We start from the raw sequence: 20489 nt of genomic DNA on the forward strand, positions 1-20489 counted from the left end.
CCAACCAAGTAGCATGTAAGTCACTGCTACCCCTGACCTAGCCAGAGAAGCAGGCAAGGAAAACTAGCCCCATGGCTCCCCATCACAGACAGAAAGGCCACTATATTTGTCATGACAGTTGCATGTCAATACCAAGACATGAGACCCTCCATGGGTTTCTTATCCTGTTGTATGCTAGTTTCTATAAATCCCCAGAATATTTTCACTGAACATGAAAATCACTGTTAATCTAATATATCAACTTACTACATTGGCATAAACCATAGTATGGCTGAAAAAAAAGCACAATTCATTTTATTTTAAGTCAAAGGCAGGTCAAGGAGACTTACTGTGTCCAAAAGAAGTTTTTCAGCTTTGTCTCGGCTGATACTCTTATTGTACCACCTGAAAGCAGGAGAAAGTCATATGTCAATGACACTTAAATGTTTAAAAATTATTTACTTGTAAAAGGTAATTAATTCTAGAAAATGATTTGGTCATTTTCTATTTGTACCACTGCATTCAAACTTAAAAACAAAGGTATGCACCATATCCGGGTAATAAAATGTTTAACTGGAAGGGAACAAATGAATTAGAATTGGTAAAATAGAGATAATTTTTGAAGCTGGGTTTTGGGTATAATGGAGGTCCATTATGTTATTCTATTTTTACGCATGTTGGAAATTTTCCATAAGAAAGTTTTATAAAAACTTTATCTTCTCTATTTCATAAGTTAGTGGATGGTTATAAGTAGGATGATGCTAGGACAACTATAACAATTGAGTACAAATTTGAAAGTTTAGCCTTGTAAAATAATTGTAATATTTTCCTCTTTTAGACCTATTTTCAAAATCTTCTGCAAAGTAATTACTTTTATAATTTTGGAGTCTGGTGAAAAAAACTTAAAAGTGGTAAGAAGAATATGAACGATTTTTAGGGATGAAGTTTTTGAATTTTGCTGTTAATACTTGAGCCACATCCTGGCCTCTCTGACCATTTATGAGATAAGAGGAAATAGAATGGTCATCAGTTAACAATCAATTTTGAATAGTATAAATTTCAGAGGGGAGAACTTTTAGATGGGAAGGAACACCACTCACCAAACTTGTTGTCTACTAGAAAGTAGCCACAGGGGCACCTGAGTGGCTCAGTTGGTGATTTCAGCTCAGGTCATGATCTCACCATTTGTGAGATCTAACCCTACATTGGACTCTGCGCTGATAGCATGGAGCCTGCTTGGGATTTTCTCTCTCCCTCTCTCTCCCCTCCTCCTCTGCTCTCTCTCTCTCTCTCAAAATAAATAAATAAACATTTAAAAAAATTAAAACATAAAAAGTAGTCAGAATATGGGAATTAGTGGACCCATCTGAGCCTTTTTTTTAAAATACAGTAAGTGAGAGAGAGCACATGTGTGCACATGTGCATGTGAGCAAACGGGGGAGGGGCAGAGGAAGAGGGAGAGAGAGAATCTCGAGCAGGGTCCATGCCCAGCATGGATGTGGGGCTTGACGTGGGGCTTGACACAAGGTTCCATCTCATGACTGTGAGATCATGACCTGAGCTGAAATGAAGAGTGGGATGCTTAACCCACTGAGACACCCAGGCTCCCCTACCTGAGCTTTTGAATATCATACAACAGAATGGTATTTTATACATCAGCTGATTTTATACATCAGCTCTTGTAACTTAACTAGTTGAGGGATGGCAAATAGGCTTCATCTTATGTGCAAGCTCTGATCAGTTCATCACAGCTGCCTAAAGATGTGCACCTGAGCTCAGTAGGTAAGTGTGTCACTATCTAAAAGGGATGGCAACCCTGAGTTCAGGCACCGGAAGGGAAGGGCAGCAAGAGTGCCTCCTTCATCTGTCTGACCCTTCATTTTAAGGAAAAGGGATCTGAGATCCAGCCTGGTGAGGAAACTTGCCCAAGGTCATGCCCTCAAGTCAGGGCAGGAAACCTGAAGCCAATCAATGGATTTCACAGCCCATGATTATGTTCCCAGATGGTACATTTTTGAGTTCTTACACAGATATCCCCTGAAAGTAGACAATATTAAGTGCAAGGATAAAACATTATCATACTGGGTATTTTATTTTTATTTATTTTTATTTTTTTTTTAGATCATTTGAACTTTTTTGTTCAGGAAGACAGAATATTTATTTATTTATTTATTTATTTATTTTCTAATATGAAATTTATTGTCAAATTGGTTTCCATACAACACCCTCATACTGGGTATTTTAAATATACACAGATATATACTTCTAAATGACTGGATGTTTGGGAGTCATTTTATTCCCTAGCTGCAATTCCATAATCTGAAAATGAAACTGATAGTATATAGAATAAATAGGGCTCACAGACTGTTTTGTTTGTATAGTATAGGGTTTTTTTTTTTTTTAATGACTTAAAATACCTTCAGGAGGAGGAATACACCTTTTTATTTCCCCTGGGTTCCACCATTCCCTATTGCTTTATACTCTGTTGGAATTTTGAGTTTGCCCCCTCTATCATAAAGGATGAGATTCTGATTAAAAGCAAAAAACAAACAAAACTTTCCAGCCCAGTGATCATTTGAAATGAATACCTATTTTGCCCTAAAGGCATTGACTATAAAAAAATTGAAAGAATTTTATTTAGGCATATTTCATATATGCTTCATTGCAGCTCAAGTGTTCTTGGAACTGATGACTCTTCTGTTGGCTGAGAGAGGGGCTACTAACACATACTTGATCAAAACCAGTCTCAGGTTGAGAGACTCTTCATAAAATGACCACTCTTCATTGCAGAGTCTATTAGAATTTCAGCAACACATAACTTGACCACATATGAACTAATAAGAGCCCAAATGTGTTAATAGAAATCTTCATTAGCTAATGTTCTTCAACCCTGGTATCATACATTTAGTGAGGACTTCAACATTTTTTTTATTTTTACATGATTTCAAATGTATAGAAAAGCTATAAAAATACTATAAAAGAACTCCCTATACACTTGACCCAGATGAACTAATATTGACATTTTCCATATTTGCTTTACCATTCCCTCTGAATAGATATATATTTTTTCTGAGCCACTTGAGAATAAACTTTACAAAGACTTCAGTATGTATTTATTTCTAAGATATGGAATATATGCGTATATGAATAGTACAATTGCCTAAATCAGGAAATTTAACATTGGCACACTACTGTTACCTCATTTCAGACTCTATTCAAATCTCACTGGATGTTCCAATGATACATTTTGTCTCTATCATTTCTTTTTTTAATTACTCAAGATCCAATCCAGGATTACTAGTGCATTAGTCAGCACTCATCTCCTTAGGCTCCTTCAATATGAACCAATTTCTCAGCCTTTTGTGTCTTTTATGATATTAACATTTTTTAAGAGCACAGGCCAGTTATTCTGTAGAATATCTTGCAATTTGGAGTTGTCTCTTATTTCTTCGTGATGAAATTCAAATTAGGCATGTTTGGGTGGGAATGTCACAGAAGTGATGTTGTGTCCTTCTCAGTGCGTCACATCAGGAGACCCGGGATGTCTGTTTGCCCTGTTGTTGATGTGAACTTTGATCACTTGGTTAAAATGAGGGCCTACCAGCTATTCCCACTTTATTGCTGATGAGTGATTTGTGAGAACATACTTTGAAACTATGTAAATATCAAACTTTCGCCTCCCTAGTTGTGATATTCATTGATGATTCTTGCCTGAATTAGTTGATACTTTGAGTTACAAATGGTGATTTTTAAACGTGATCTTACCTTGAACATTCATTAGCTGGCATTCTATTTATTTATTTGTTTATTTATTTACCTATCAAGCTATCTGTTATTGATTCTTATTTTATCGATGGATTATAATCTATTACTGTCATTGTTTATTTTGATACTCAAATTGTCTCAGATTTGTGCAGAAGGAACAATTTTAAGCTGACTTCTGTGCCCACTTGACACATCCACACGATTAAAATATTTGGGGGGGGCAATAATTCTTTACTTTTTGGTGCAAGGTGTTCCAAGTTCATCCTGTTCTTTCCCTGCATCAACTCTGAATCCCCAGCCATTTTTCCAAGAACTCCATTTTAGTGGGCAGTGTTATTTAGAAAGGAAGATCTGTGAACACAATGTTGCTGTGGTGCTGTTGCTTCTGGGCCTTTCAGCAGCTGAGCAAGGGAATATACATACGTGGTATCCACTACAATTGGGTTTTATTAAATGTCAAGTAGTTCTGTTAAAATTATATCCATGTGAACCCTTCTATAAACAACGGCTTGAAATAAACAATACAAGCTAAGCAGATATTTAATACCCATTTGTCTGTTATTTTGGTATTGGAAGTATTGTCTTAGAGCATGTTTTAAGTAAGTTTGTATTTGATCCAGTCTTCATAGTATTTTTTTTCTCCTTAAGTAAGACCAAGATTCCTGGAAGAATCTTTTCCTTTCACCACAATCTTCATAGGTATCTTAGAATCATCTCTTTGATAAAAGGGGAGGTGAGTGCATATATCTTCCCCTTCTCCTATTTAGAGTGTTCTTCTACTGTGTATTTAGGGATCAAAGTACAAGAAGGAAAAAAATCCTGGTACTTTTACAATCAACTAGTAATTTACTCCTAATCTAAGGAGGACTTTAGTACCATGTTTTTAGAAAACAAATAAAATATCTTACTCATAGGTTTCCAGGCTATTTGGAGACTTTTCCACCAGATAACTGCTTGGTACATATCCTTCATGCCTGTTAAGAGGGAAATTAGTGTTTAGACCATTATAGGACTAATTTTCACTTCTCCATTTTATAGGTTATTCAATCCACTAAAAGTCTTTTAAGGTAGGGGATTCTTGCATTGTTTGGCATTCATAAGACAATTTAAAGTTTTAGAATAAAAGAATGGCTAAAAAAACCCAACAATTTGCTATCTGTCAAAGGCAATAAATTTCACCATTAATATATGAATCATAATAAATAAAAATTTTTTATGTTTATTTTTGAAGGAGAGAGAGAGAGCATGAGCAGGAGAGAGGCAGAGAGAGAGAGGGAGACACAGAATACGAAGCAAGCTCCAGGCTCTGAGCTGCCAGCACAGAGACTGATGTGGGACTCGAACTCACAAACCTCAAAATCATGACCTAAGCCAAAGTCAGATGCTTCATGGACTGAGCCACACAGGCTCCCCTGAACAATAGTAAATAAAAAGTGGCTATTTTACTTAAAAAGATGTTTGTTGCTCTCCTCATTGTGAAATTTCCTTTGATGGAAAAAGGTCTCTATTTTCTCTAAGGAAACATTTTTTTTGGGGGGGGGGTGTGATAGTCAGTATTTTTTCCACTTTAGTACTTCAATTTTATATAGTCAGGAAACCAAAATAATTAAAATATAAAAAATCATTTTCCAACCACAGGTCCCAAAAGATACTGCCACTCAGCATCATAAGCTTTTAATTCAAGGACTCCCTAATGTTTCTTTTTGTTAATTCAACTCCTTCAGACACAAATGGTAAAACATGAGAAAAAAGAATAAAGTCACGCTGGATTTGGAGGTGGGACTTTCTTTTGAGCAGGAATACATATTTGTGCATAAACAAAGACATGGTGGATAAAGAGACCAATCGGCACCTCAAAATACTTTACATTTGTGCATAACTTTGTATTTTTCAAAATAATTTCACATATATTATTGCATTTAATGCTACAAGGTGAAAACAATGTTTCTTCCACTCTCTGGGCCTCTGGCTCCCTAAGTGTACAATGAGGGACCTAGATTGCACATAAAATTCCTCTAGAGTCTAACAGTCTACAAAAAGTTGCCTAAGAGTTTCTTGCTCTTTACTTCATAAAGTATTTTAATTTTTGTGTAACAAAGGCATTTTTCAATTTAGTGATTATGTTTACTGGGGAATGTGTAATCTATTTCACAGAATCGTTTTGGGGAGTGAAGATATCAAGAACAGGGATGTCAAATATGGGATGATTATCTCATATCTTGTGCCCATGGCTGACACTGCTAGTCAATCGTGGCATGCTTCCTTCGGAATCATCCTTAATGTGGTGCTCAAGGCAGTCTGGGCCAATTGATGGGGGTCAAGTCATTCTAAAATTTGCTATTTCTCTTCTATCTATCTTTTCAAATCCCTCTTAATTATGTCTGGTTTTGCCACACCATATGTTTACAATTATATGAATAGTTCAAATACCATTTTTGCTTTGAAATAGAATAACTGTGTTCTAATATGCCAGCCACATAATATTATGTGCTAATAGTATCCCAAATGGTAATTCTCTTCACTTGGATGTGGATGTGGAATTTGCAAAGCACCTTTCGCGTTTATCATCTCATTGATTTCCTCAACAATGTGAGATAGACAGAGCTGACATTATCGTCTGCATTTTACACAGAAGGAAATGGATCCACAGAGGTTAAGCGCCTTTTCCAAAGACATACAGCAAGACCAGCTGATGCTGAAGTCCAAGTCTTCTGTCTCCCGATCTTGTGTACTTTCCACTATACTGCGCTATTACAAAGTACACTTGGGAAATTCCCAAAACACCAGTTAGACTCTAGGGTGTCCTCTTTGATGGCCTTTGAAGTGCAGAGCTGAGCATTTCCAAAGGCCACTGAGCAAAGGGTAAGCTGTCATTTGGGGAAATGCAACCTAGGAGAAGAAATTTCCTGGCACATCAGGTGTGCTAAATAAATGCCAGTTGATTGAGGGAGTGAATTTCTGAGTAAATTCCTCTAGTGTCTGTAGAAACGGACTGTCTTAAACCTGTTTCTGATATGAGCTTCCTTATAATAGGCAAAGAGAAGGTGTTGTGGCCGGGCCTCACTGGCCTACACAAGTCAGCTAGAGAGGGAGGTTCCACATAAAGTGCTTTGGGGTCTCTTCCCAGCTAGCAAGCAACACTGTCTCCCAGGGCACATCGCAGTTCTTGAGCTAACTATATTTGACACCCCTTCCTCACTCCCCCTGCAGTGGCATCAAAGAGGATACTTAAAGAGAAGGCGCTTTGACAAAGAAAGTTTTGGTGCATGTAAACAGTAAAGCCTTAACCCTAAAGATATTTGTGTGCCTCTTTTTGAACTCATCAGATTAGCTTTTTTTTCTTTTTTAAGGTTAGTGATACCCAGTGTTGACACTCCCACACCCTATTGGTGGGTAGTGGCAATGTAAGTTTGGCAACCTTTCTGAGGGAATTATCTATCAAAATTGAGACCTACTCTGACTCAACAGTTCCATAATTAGAAATATGAAATACATATATTTTCAAAAGAAAAATATATTTTCAAAAAATACGTATATTTGCATTTTTTTTCAAAATATTGCCCAGAAACATGAGTATGAGCAATACGAGTTCTTCACTGAGAACTTGTTTAAGATAACAAACAAAGATGGGCACCTGGGTGGCTCAGTCGGTTGAGCATCCAACTCTTGGTTTTGGCTCAGGTCATGATCTCACAGTGGTGGGATCAAGTCCCACATCAGGCTCCATGCTATCAGCATGGAGCCTGCTTCTGATTCTCTCTCTCTCTCCCTCTCTCTTTTTTTGTTTCTCTCTCTCTCTCTCTCAAAAATAAATAAACTTAAAAAAATATAACAAAGAAAACAAATACCCGGAAACTAGATGTCCCACCATTTCAGATTATTCAAGTACTTACCATATAAGCATACCTTCCAAAACCATGCGGTTATTTTAAAAATAAGGTAGATTTCTATCTGCTGAAATGAACCGATCTCCAAGATATATTACTGAAGGTTAAAAGCAAGGTGAAGAGCAGAATCAATCACCTTAGTGCAAATGAAAAAAGGATTCATCTGTGTATGTATAACTTTTTTGTCTGGGATATACAAGAAACTGTTGATAGTGTTACTTTTGGAATTGACATGGGACAAATGGAGGGGTGGCTTAGTTTTCATCTATATTTCTCTCTACTTTTATTAAAAAAAATAAAACATCAATCTAGGCCATCCAAATGTTGCAGTGATGGAGTGTTTTCTTTTTCTTTTTCTATATTTTTTGTCAGTAATAACCTCATACTTTAAAAATATATAAACCCCTGATATTAATATGCAAGGATGTTCATTGCAGGGTAGTTAATATTTGCAAAATATTGGAAACAATCTAAGTACCTAACAAGGGAATTTGCTAAATTATGGTACACTTTTGTATTGTATTTGTACAATCATTGAAATCATATTCTGGAGAATATTCCAGGGCTTGGGTAAATATCTCTGACATATTAAAAGGAAAACCTAAAGCCTTCATAAAGCAGCATGGATCTGATGCCTTAAAACTAAGCACTAGTATCTAAGTCATGTACATCTCAGAGCATTCTGAAGGTTAAAACAGCAATTTTGTTGTATTTCAGATCAGAGAAGGGCTCATAAGGTTTTTTTTTTCCCTTCAAAAGTCTCATAGTGGGCATTTGGTCTTTGCACAACTTAACTTTCTCCGTGGATCATTTAGATGGCTAGTTGAGACAGTTAGTGTAGCTAACTCTTTAGTGTCTTCTTCCTGATGCCTTTTAATATAACCACCAATCTGTACCATCTCTACACGCCTTTTCTTTTCACTGAAAATAGACACTTCACAATGGGATGTACCTTCAGTCTCATCTGAACACTCAAGAACAATAGTGCTTCCATGTGGAACAAGCTGCCAATCTCCTACTCTGTGGATGTCAGTGAAAAAACCTGGGGAATTTTTAGATGGGCTTGGGGGCTGGGGGTGCTTAATAAGGGAGCATAGCAAGCGACTGTCTCTGGCACTTCTGAGAAGTAGAAAAACGTCTCTCAACCACTTCTTCCTTCCTCTTCCTTCTACCTCTGCTTTCCTCTCCTAACTCAGTGCAGCGGGCCTGCTGACAGAAGCAGGACAAATTGTCCCAGTGTTTTCTGTATCCCCACCTCACCCCAAGCACTGGGACAACAACCACAAAGATGCCTTACCCATTCCTGTCCTGCACTCTCCACCAGTGAATCTCGGAACTGTCCAGCAGGTAGTATTCCTCATTGCGTTGTAACGTAAGTTCCTGTGGGTCGTTCGTTTGATAGTCATACAAGGCAATGACAAGGGTTTCTTCAGGTTCCTGGAGTGATCGCTGAAGGTAGGAGAAAACAAAATTGAGTGATGACATAGAAAGGAGGTCAATTGTGGAACCAGGTCAATAAGTCTTGAAATGGTAACTTGCTCCTGGATCAAGGCCAGGTCAACACATGAATTCCTATAATCCACTGGGTATTTGCTGAAACCACCTGCCTTCTCTAGTTGGCTTTCTTTTATGAGTTAGGGTTATGGTGCTGAATGTGACACAAAGACACTCAGTACCTGGAATTCATTGCCCTCTCATTCTGTGTGGTGAATTCTGACCACAGTGAATTCCAAGCAGTCACATGCTTTTCACACAAGTCTGCTGGTTGCACGTTGCAGACTCTTTGCCGGAAGCATCATATTCTTGGTGAAAGTGATGCAGTGAACACTAGGTTATTCAGTCCATGCCTTTCTGATTTGATTTGTGGGTTTGTCCAGATCCGGAGGATCATAGACTATCAGAGCTGAAATGCCTCTGAGAGATCACTCAATCCATTCTTTTGTTAAGAATGCAGAAACTGAAGCCCAAATGAAGAAATGGATATGGCCAAGCTTACCACATGAATTAGTCTTAAGGCTGTCTCTACTATAGCACATGGGCTCCCTTCTTCCATTTAGGGGCTCTCTTGCCTAAGTCTCTACTTCTCAGTACCTTTTTAAAGACGACATAGTGAAGATGTGAAGAAGAGACTATAAAGCAAACAGTTGTGAGAGTTCAGGATGGGCACATTTGCTACAGGTTGGCAGGTCTTGGGAGACAGTAAATATGGAAGAAATTGAGGTTACTGGCTAGGATGAGATTTGGTGTTGGGAAGCCAAAGTTTCTATTTTCACATTGAAACCTTTGATGGTATAAAAATCCTGGAGATTTAGAAAGAAAAGCTTGTCATGGTGATGTGGTATGTCACCCCAGCTGAGCCCAGATTAGGATTCAAAGTCTCAATATCTGTGGAGCTCACGAGGTGGTGTATTGGAGTACTGAAGATAAGAATAATTGGGACTGAGGCTTTCACCTGAAGAGCTAATGGAGGAAGGAGTTAAATTGAAGGGCACCTGAAGATAAAGGAGGGATATGACATGGTATTCATCCCATTATAGGACCAACTGATTGATCAATCGCCACGAAAAGAAAGGTCAGAGCAGGGTTCAAAAACCATAGTGGTACGTTTCTATAGGAGGCATCTTGGACAGCTTTGGGGGCGATTTGAATGTCACAAAGGTTTAGGAGTGCTGTTAACATTTAGTGGCAGAGGGCCAAGAATGCAAAAATCTCTGCAGTATCCCATATACTGTAAAACTTTTGAATGTCCCATTAGACATTCCTGTGGTAAGAAACCTGCTTATAATAATAATGGACAATAGTACTCTGAGCCTAGATCCTACCTCCACCCTATAGGTGGGACTATGGGCGAAACCATCTGCAAACCAGAGCTGGCTTCCCTAGAGTGGGCTTGGTATCACCTAAGTCTTGTAAATCAGTAGATTAGAGGAGTGTTTCTCCCACTTCAGTGTGCCACAGAATCACCCGGAGGTTTATTAAATTGCAGGTGGCTGGGCCCCTCTCCCAGAGTTATAAATATAGTAGGTGTGGGGTGGGGCCTGAGAATCTACAGTGCATTTCTAATAAGCTCCCAGGTGAGGCAGATTCTGCTGGTCCAGGAACCACACTTTGAGAACCACCATGTGAGTTAAAGCCCACCATCTCAGAAGCTCTGCTGCCTAGTAACTTACCTACTAAGTTGCTGAATGGCCTTGGAAAAGCCTCAAAACCTCCCTTGGGACTTGATGTCCCAAGGTTTAAAATGAGAATAAAACTATAACCCTCTGAAGTGGCTAGAATGGAGAGTGAGGGAAAGAGGCCTTCTCTGTATATATAAGTACATGCACACACACACATAAAGATATAGATATAGATATATATCTTTGAAATAGATAGTAAAAGTATGGAAGTACTTAGAAAAATATAAAGTATTATCAAAATTAAGGTATGGAGTAAACACATCATTTTTCATAGATAGCTGTTATTGTACCCCAAAGTGATCAGGTGGGGGGATGCACAGTTTGGTACAATAAATTATGTTGAGTGAATAAAGTGAACTCAGGATTTAGTAACTGAGTGGTCCTTTTGCATAAACTGACCCATGAGACAGGTCCAAGAAACCCAGGGTGTTCATTTCGGCTGAATTACTACAACCTGCTGTATTTGCCCAGGATATGAGAAATCTGGGGGTGGGGGGAAATGCAAAGGGGACATGGCATTCAGGCAGTTGCAGCACTGGGCACCCATCATGCCCAGAGCTTGAATCCTCCTCACTCACCCTGTTGTCTTCAGGAGTAGGAGGAAGAGGCTTCTTTGAAGCTGAAATGAGAAAAACAGAAAAAGAAAATGAGTATGAAACCGAATGTGCCCAACCGGAGGTGAAAGGTCAGGGGGCTTTTCAGAGAAAAGCAGCCCTTAGGAGAACAACAGAAGAAAAGAGCCAAGAAAGAAGGAGACGATAAGACACAGAGAAATGAAAACCGGCCTTATAGAGCCAGTTGTTTGTTTTTTTTTTTTAATCTCTTTTGGCCTCTTGGTTCCCCATTTCATTTTCTAGAAGATTCCAGAAACTTCTAGAAGTTCATATTTAGTATTCCCAGGAAAAGCCTAATCCAAAGGTTGCTACAGAGGCATTAGGCTTGTGTCCTTCTCTGTGGGCCAGGAGACCTCCACAAAGGCACCTACCACCTGCTCAACCCCAGAGTGGGAATTGGTGACTCAGGGTAACAGTGAGTCACTGGCTTCTTGAGGCAGCCGTGGGCTTGGGGAGAGGGTGGGTGAGATGAGGGGTCATTGAGTTATTTTTTGGGAGGGCTGGAATCTACTTTTAGTTACATTAACACTTCTGAGCATGTGTTCTTGCTGCCTTCTCCAAACAACACACACTCAGCACCTCTCTCTCTCTCTCTCTAACTGTTTGTGTCTCCATGTCTCTGTCGCTTTACCTCTCCTCTATACCTTCTTTTCTCCTTTGTCCTATCTTCTTTATCTCTCTTTTCTTCTTGCCTTCCTTTCATCTCTTCCTCTTTGTCCTTCAGTATTTTTCCTTTGAGGCACTGAAAAGGTCAGGCCTAGAATCAATAGACCAAGGTCGAATATCTGGGAGTATGTGTGGCATGGGAGGCAGCACATAGGCTTGTGCTCAGTTCAAGGATTATTTAATAATTAGAGATAAGACAGGAATAGGCTCCATAAGTAGGTGGTGAGATCCTCATCTCTGCATGAGATTGACTCATTGCATGAAGTTGATCCCTGCCTGAGTTGGACAGTAACTCTCAGGATTGCGAGTAGAGGAGACCCACACAGTGACATGGGACCCCACCCTCTGTGCTAACACTTTAAGCACGGGCAGGGTGGGGTATTGACTTGGCTTTGTGATTAACTGAGAAGAAGAAAACAAGCATAACAGGAAGCATGGTTCCTATTCAACACTCAACTCAGGGCACCAAGAGACTGATGTTCTAACCCTAGCTCCACCGGGAGGGAGCTGTGTGGCCTTGGTCTCCTTCCAGCCCTGAACATTCTGCAAGGGTATCTCTTCCTCCAGCCTTGCTCTCCCCTTCTTTCCTCTTCCTCTGTGTGAAGTTGGTATGTAGTGACATCACGGCCAGTTCTGGTTGCAGAAATGAATGGGGTATAGCAGGGTCCATTTTTTACCCAACCACCTCCGCTGTTTTCCAGACATACACATACATGCTGCTATATTTCAGCTTCATATTCTTCTGTCCACAAATAAAAAAGACTAGTAGGTGCAGTTGCCATTTATTGAGAGATAAGAAAGTGCCAGCAAATGTGCTAAGAGCTTTCCACAACCCCATTGTTGCAACACAAATGCAGGACCACTAGCAGAGTGACTGTATGGCAGTTAGGCCTGAGTTCATGTGGGAGGAGTTCAGCATGACCAGCTCTCTCCAACTGTCATCTTGGTGCATCATTCAGATGTTCCTCACACCTCAATCATATGTCTACCACTCAGTGGAGGGGAGTGCTGTGTACCCTGAAGAGGGACAGCTGCAAAATGCACGGTGAAGATGGAAAAATGGAAACACAGATTCAAAGAATTTCAGAATTGACAAGGGACTTAGAGATTATTTCATCTTAGGAGCCCTAAAGCTTCCCCTAACATTTGAGAGATGAGGACATTAGGGCCCTTGGGGGCCGAGTGACTGATCCAATAGCCCACAGCCAAGTGCTGGCAGGAATCTGGAGACCAGATCTCTGGCTCTGGAAATGGCTTCCACTCACTGGGGAAAGCCCATGCCATCTTGTTATTGTGATGGGTTCCACCCATATAAACCCTTCTGTTTCTTTTTTATGAAATACTCTTTATGAGTACAGACCATAGGGTAATGCCGAAGATCACTGACTTCTAAAACTAGGTATATATTGTTCCTTGGGGCCATGGGATTGGTAACTTTAAACTTTCTCTCCCAAGGTGGAGGGTGAGAAGTGGTGGTTTTTAAAGTGGTACTAAGAGGGGCTGTGACTCAGGAAGCCACGGAAAACCCAGCCATGGGTTACATTTAGCACATCCGCCTTGGGTTGTCAATCCGAGGTAGTAGGTTTTAGTGCAAAAAAGAAACTGACAGATGAGAAAAGGTGGCTAGGGTAAGAGAGGTTGAGAAGAGGGGAGAATGGAAGCAAAACAATTCACACAATCCATCATTCCTATTCAACAACGCCTTTACAGAGCACTTCTCCCTGTGTGACCTTGAGCATTCCAAACTGCTCAAGGCGTTCTGTTTCTGTGACCTCACACATCTACCCCAGATGACTGTGAGGAATGCGAGCACATCATGTGTAAAAGTGCATGCAAGTGAAGTTGCACTTCATTGAAAGGTCAGGTCCCAGAGCCATCACAGAAGAGAAAACCGAGTTACACACCGATCGTGAGTTCCAGAGCCTTGGACCTCCAAGGACCAGAAACAATGTCTTTTGTTTTCATTTTGTATTTAGGCCGTGGCCTCCTTTTCTCTGAGGTTATGGAGATAAACGGCAAATTTGAAGGGGATGCAGTGAAAAGCCACAGAGTACAATAGACAGCTTTTGATTTTACTTTCTTCCCCTCGAAGTGTATAAAGTTGAGCTGGTATAATTAAACATGTCTGTGACGTGGTGCTACTGTAACAAATAAATAATATTCTATACGTTTGAGGCTTTCTCTACAACTTGAGATTTAAGTAGACCACGCCATTCACATTTTCTAACTTGCGGGTTATATAGTAGTGCTTCCCAAGCTTACTTTGCACACAAATCTCCAGGGTATCTTGTTAAATAAAACACAAATTTTGATCTGGCACCTGGGATGGGGCCAGAGAATTTACATTTCTAACTAGCTTCCAGATGATGTTGACACTACTGGTCCAAGGACCACACTTTTAGTAGCAAGGAGCTATAAAGACATAAGGTTTGAAGTGGAAACAGATCAACAGACTAGTGTCAGAGGCGGATGATTTCCCTCCAACAGTTCTGAAGATGCAGAATTTTGTATTCAATCCTCGACACCCGTGATGATGGGAAGCTGAGAGCTTTTACTTCCTCCTGCTAGAGAGGTCGGTCATTTTACAAGAAGAAAGGGAATTCCCAGTCTCTTACCATTCTTGGTTGGATCGTACTGGGCACAGCCCACTGCGAGCTTCTCCAGCTGAGCACAGCACCTCCACCTCCCATCCATCCAGAAGTTAGGATGATACATGGGTACCAAACTGTTATTGTTCCTTGTTTCTGAAAGAGATTGGCACCAGCAGAAGAGTTATTTCAGGTTATTCTATCAAGGACAACCAACTTCTCAACTCCTTGAGATTGGACCCTGCTGTGTGACCCTGAGTGAATAGTACCTGGAATAGTCAGAAAAATAGCCTTTTGCCCAAGCATGTACATTTATGGAAGAGTATGTGTTGGATGTGGTCATCATCAGGTCTGGGTTCTTGTCTGACCTTGGGTTAATTGTGTGTCCCTAGATTGGGCAACACCCTCATCTGAGCCTCATTTTCCCCACAGTGCAATGAGATTCTTAGACTGGGTCAGTGGGCCCCACAGAAGTGCCCAAGGGGCAATGGGAAGACTGAGCGGGAGGGATTCCTGCCCCTTCATCTCTCCCCCCTTCAATGACAGGAATTTTGCTTTTATCCCTTCTAGATTTGTGGCTTTAAAGTTAGATTTTGGCAAGATTAAAAAAAAAAAAAGAGGTTCTCCTGCTGAAAGAAAAAACAAATATAAAAAGTGGAGAACTCGATCGACCATCTCAAATGCTCCTTCCAGCTTTAATATCCTGCGAGTAAACCCCTACGCAGAGGGAGAATGACCAGTGAACATAGTTGGGGTCCTTTTGATAACTTTTTACTCAGTGTTTATTCTGAGCCTCATGACTTGAGAATATTCTCCAGCTTACCCAGTGCTTGTCTGTTCATATCCTATTTGAGACAACAACCTTGGAAGAAGATAAGAATTGTATTTTTATTCTCATTTTCAGATAGAGGCATCACGGCTCTCAAGATTCCAAATGGCTTGCTTATTCTTAGTCCTAATAGCTACTTAGAGACAGATTAATATCTGAACCCACTTCTCCTGCAAACCCAGGGCTTCAGGCTAAGTAACAGGACTACTAATTGAGTTCTTTCTTTGCGTTTCATTCTAAGTGTCTGCTGTGTCTTAACTCATTTATTTCTCACAATAACCCTGTGTCTGATTATTACAAGTCAGAATTTGTAGATGTAGAAATGAAGACACTGGAAGGTCAGGGAACTTGCCCAAGGTCACATACTAATAATTGGCAGAGCTGGGATTTTCACCTTAGCGGACTGGCTGCACATGTCATGTATACCCAAACGCTGTGCTGGTTCTAATTATGCTGTCAACAAGGTGAGCCTTAAGAAATACCGTTCCTGATGATCTGAAAGCTTTTAAAGTTAGCTAACATTTACGGGGTGCCAACGATGGGCCAGGCTAGTTCCGAGGGCTTTACTCACAGCAGTTCTGGAGGCAGGTACTATTATTATCATTCCCTCCTCCTTTCCTTTTTTATAGATGGGGAAACTGAAGCACAGAGCAGCTGAGGCAGTTGCCTACACACACATGGCTAGTAAGTGGCAGAGCCAGGATTCAAACTCAGGTCATCTAACTCAAGGGCCCATCCTCTTATTATTCCCACTAGACCAGGAGTTGGCAAAGTTTTTCTTAAACGGCCAGATGGTCAATATTTTAGGTTTTGTTCAGCAGCAGGCAAAATCGATATATTATGGAGGTACTTCTATAATCCTTTAAAATATGACCATTTAAAAATACAAAAACCATCCTTAGCTTGGAGCTTTATAAAAACAGGTGGTAGACTGGATTTGTTCGACCCTACATGGTACTGATTGTTGCCTCTTGGGCCCAGGGTGAAAAGTTGGGATCCAACACCAACACCAAAAGTGAGAAATATTTGACTGTCAGCTGTCCTTGATCTTACTACGGAGTCCAAGCCTGCTAGAGGATCAAGGGATCTCAGGGACCGATTTACATAGGGGAGTTATTACCTTCTTTAAGGGCCAGAACCCAGCGCTGCCGGCTCTCACGGTCTGGAGCAAACACATACAGGAGGTAATTGTCATGCACAACCTGGAGGTACACAGAGTCCAAGATGAGCAGTGCGCCCAGAGAGCAGGATGATTGATAGCAGGCCCATCTAGCTTACTGGGTCAAGAGTGGGCCCTCAGGTGTTTGTCATCATAAAGGCAAACATCTGGGCAATTAGGGGACTGGTGTCCTTTTTATCCAAATATTTGAATTCACACAGGGTGAAACTCCACAGTTCAGACTACTTGTCTGAGATTCCATGTTGCTGGTAAGCAATTGCTAAATTAAAATAGCTGGAGGGGTGCCTGGGTGGCGCAGTCGGTTAAGCGTCCGACTTCAGCCAGGTCACGATCTCGCGGTCCGGGAGTTCGAGCCCCGCGTCAGGCTCTGTGCTGATGGCTCAGAGCCTGGAGCCTGTTTCCGATTCTGTGTCTCCCTCTCTCTCTGCCCCTCCCCTGTTCATGCTCTGTCTCTCTCTGTCCCAAAAATAAATAAACGTTGAAAAAAAAAATTAAAATAGCTGGAGAAAAAGCTCTCCATGTGACAGCATATTTATTTCTCATACTAATTAAAAAAAAATGTTTATTTATTTATTTTTGAGAAAGAGAGAGAACACAAGAAGGGGACAGGCAGAGACAGAGAACGAGAAGGAGACACAGAGTCTGAAGCAGGCCCCAGGCTCCAAGCTGTCAGCTCAGAGCCCAACACAGGACTGGAAACCACAAACTGTGAGATCATGATCTGAGCTGAGGTCAGACGCTTAACCGACTCAGCCACCCGGGAGCCCCTCTCATATTAATTTTTAAGTGATTAACAAAATCTTTCTGTCATATGAAAGGGTAAGATATTAGATGAAAAAAATTACAATTGAGACTTTAAAAGCTTCTTATTTTGAAATAATATAAGACACCCAAGAAGTTCCAAAAATAGTACAGGATCCCTGTGTTCTTTTCACCCACCTCTTCCTAATGATTATAGAACCATAGCACAGTTTCCAAATCAGGAAGTTGACATTGGTCCAAAATGATTAACTAAACTATAGATCTTCTTTGAAATTCACCAGCTTTTTCTCATGAACTCATTTTTAATTGGAATTTTAATGACGGGAAAATACATGTTATTCACTTCAATTACTAAATATTTCAATTCACAGAGGTCAACTTTCTAGTAGGAAAAGAATCCTTTTCTATATCACATTAAAAATGCGACATTTACCCCTGAAATTGGCAAAGAGGAACCGTACCCTAGAATGTACAAAGAGATATCCACTCCTTCAGAGTCACAGATGCCAAGAGTGATGCCAAAATTTGGACAATGTCATGACCTAAAGACCAGAGATAACCTTTACCAACTCTGTCCAGTAGAACTTCTTGCAATGATGAAAACATTCTATAATCTGTGCTGTCCAGCACATAGCTATTGAACATGTGAAATGTTCATCCGTTCAGTGGGCTTAGTGTGACTCAGGAACTGAATTTTCAATATTGGTTAGATTAATTTACATCTAAATATTAAACATACACCTGTAGCTAGTGGCTACTGTATTGGACAATACAACTCCAGACAGTTCTCAGATTGTAAAATCTGAGTCTTTTTGTCCCAGAACCTCCAAACAATTATACTCGAGTACTGCAATCTGTTGACCCAAATCATAAGTAAATGGCACTTAAGAGTATTAGGCTTGGGCCTTTGACAGTTTTTTTCTTTGCTCTAGGGGCAGAGAATTGGGACTTCTGTTGAGGCAGGGAAGACATGAGAGAAAGAGAAAGAGAAATGAGGAATTACACCTTTTCAAAATTTTGTGATTTGAGGGATGAGTGAATCAATAATTGAAGGAACACAGTAGCTTTCTTCTGGCTTAGTCTAAGACCTAACTATAGATCAGAGTCATCCCTGGTCTACCTTCTATTACAATGACTGAGACTTTCAACCATCATGCAAGGAATGGGAAACTAGCAATCTCAGGCATAGTGGACTTACCTGAAATGGATATTTATAGTGGCATGGGATACTAATGTCACTTTTCACAATCTCAACACATTTGATTCGGGAGAGTTCAATGGAGCCCTTCAATGTGCGCTTTTTCTGTGGGGAAAAAAAGCACATTCCATTTAAAGAAGAGAGAAGACCATATTTTTGTCCAGGTTGGTTGTAGAAATCCACTACTCTATAGATAAGATCCGTTAGCTTTGTAAACTAATCCCCCATGTATCCAGAAGTTACTTCTTGGCCCTTAGTGCCTAAGAGAGACACTCTGAGCCAACTCCTGGGAGAAACTGCCCTGTTAATTGTCTCTAATGGGGTCACTGATTTTAACTCATTGAGCAAAGGCACCTTATATCTCAGTGACCTTGTGACAAACAGCGGCATTTGTAGAACTTGTAGCTGGGGTGGGTAGTGCAGTATAGGAAACCAACTATACATGTGCCTGTTTTCTCTGTTTTGTGCCTTATTAGCACAGTAGTTGAATTCAGGCATGTCCTGCATGGTGATGTATACTTTCAGTGGCACCTTTCTTTTCTACGTATGGATTCTTCAGGTCCCTTTTATTTATTCACAATCCCACAATGACACTTCTGTAGGACATTTCTGACTCTGCTCTATAACTACCTCTCCTTCACAGCCCCATCATCTGGTCCCATGTCTCATTTCCTTGGAAGTTTGCTAGATTTCTTTCCTTGGTAATTAATTTACATTAAGGTCATGCGACAGTCATGACTTATAATGATGCTATAAACATGTTACTCAATTCTAAGGGTCCTTGTACTTGGAAAATGGATTCCAGGGGATGTTACCCAATGGGACAGATTCTATTGTGAACTATCAGGCTCCAAGGAAGGCTAGTTAGGGAAAAGTTTTTGTGGAGCAGAAGCTTTTCTCAAGTGCCTGGAATTAGGCTTCCATTGAGAATAGAATTTAATTCAGATATGGAACTGTTGCAAAATACTTTGTTATACCTTATCTTTTAGAAAAAGGTAAAAAATGGTGGTGAATTGGGAAAAAGTTGGAAAGGGCTAGGTTCAAAGTTAAGTTCTGTTTTCTTCTTTATTTTCTGTCTGTATGATCTATCCATTGATGTAAATCGGATGCTAAGGTCCCCAACTATTATTGTATTACTGTCAATTTCTCTCTTTATGTCTATTAACAACTGCTTTATGTATTTAGGTGCTCCAATGTTGAATACATAGATATTTACAATTGTTATATTTGCTCATTGTTGGTTCCTTTATCATTGTGTAATGTCCGGCTTTGTCTCTTGTTACCATTTTTGTTTTAAAGTCTTATTTTGACTAATGTAAGTATTACTACCCCGGAATTTTGTGTATGTGCATGTCCATTTGCATAGAATATCTTTTTTCATTCCTTCACCTTCAGTCTTTATGTGTCTTTGGTTTTGAAGTGAGTGTTGTAGGCAGCATACAGATGAGTTTTATTTTTTTATCCATTCTGTCCCCCTATGTCTTGATTGGAGCATTTAGGCAATTTATATTTAAGTTATTATTGATAGGTATGTACTTATTGCCATCTTGTTACTTGTTTTCTAGTTGTTTTTATAGTCCTTCTCTGCAAAGTTGGCTCAGCCTCTAACTAGCAATGTGACCTTGGACAACACATCTCACCTTCCTGTACTTCAATTTTTACATCCACTAAGTGAGGATAGTAATGCCTACCTTGTAAAGATTATTTGGGGAATAAAATGGGTGTATGTAAACAAATTGTTTGGCTTATAATAGATGCCCTCGATAAAGGGTACTCTCCCAACTAAAGAGGTTAAGGAAATTCTAACTATGGTAAGAGACTCATGACATCGTAAAATTCTCC

The 20489-nt window shown here is 40.0% G+C and overlaps 1 protein-coding gene across 1 annotated transcript in view; it reads right to left on the minus strand.

Moving 5' to 3' along the window:
* The window catches only part of ITK (IL2 inducible T cell kinase), a 61037-nt gene that overhangs the window by 22612 nt on the left and 17936 nt on the right, over positions 1–20489 (minus strand). The window contains exons 2-8 of the mRNA XM_015063958.3: positions 18648–18752; positions 16628–16709; positions 14706–14834; positions 11389–11429; positions 8929–9080; positions 4653–4718; positions 330–384 (exon numbers count right to left, since the gene is read on the minus strand). Coding sequence (XP_014919444.1) covers positions 330–384; positions 4653–4718; positions 8929–9080; positions 11389–11429; positions 14706–14834; positions 16628–16709; positions 18648–18752 — 630 coding nt within the window. The remainder of the gene's footprint in view (positions 1–329; positions 385–4652; positions 4719–8928; positions 9081–11388; positions 11430–14705; positions 14835–16627; positions 16710–18647; positions 18753–20489) is intronic.

Source organism: Acinonyx jubatus, chromosome A1, assembly GCF_027475565.1.
Source record: "Acinonyx jubatus isolate Ajub_Pintada_27869175 chromosome A1, VMU_Ajub_asm_v1.0, whole genome shotgun sequence".
Taxonomy (NCBI): Eukaryota; Metazoa; Chordata; class Mammalia; order Carnivora; family Felidae; genus Acinonyx; species Acinonyx jubatus.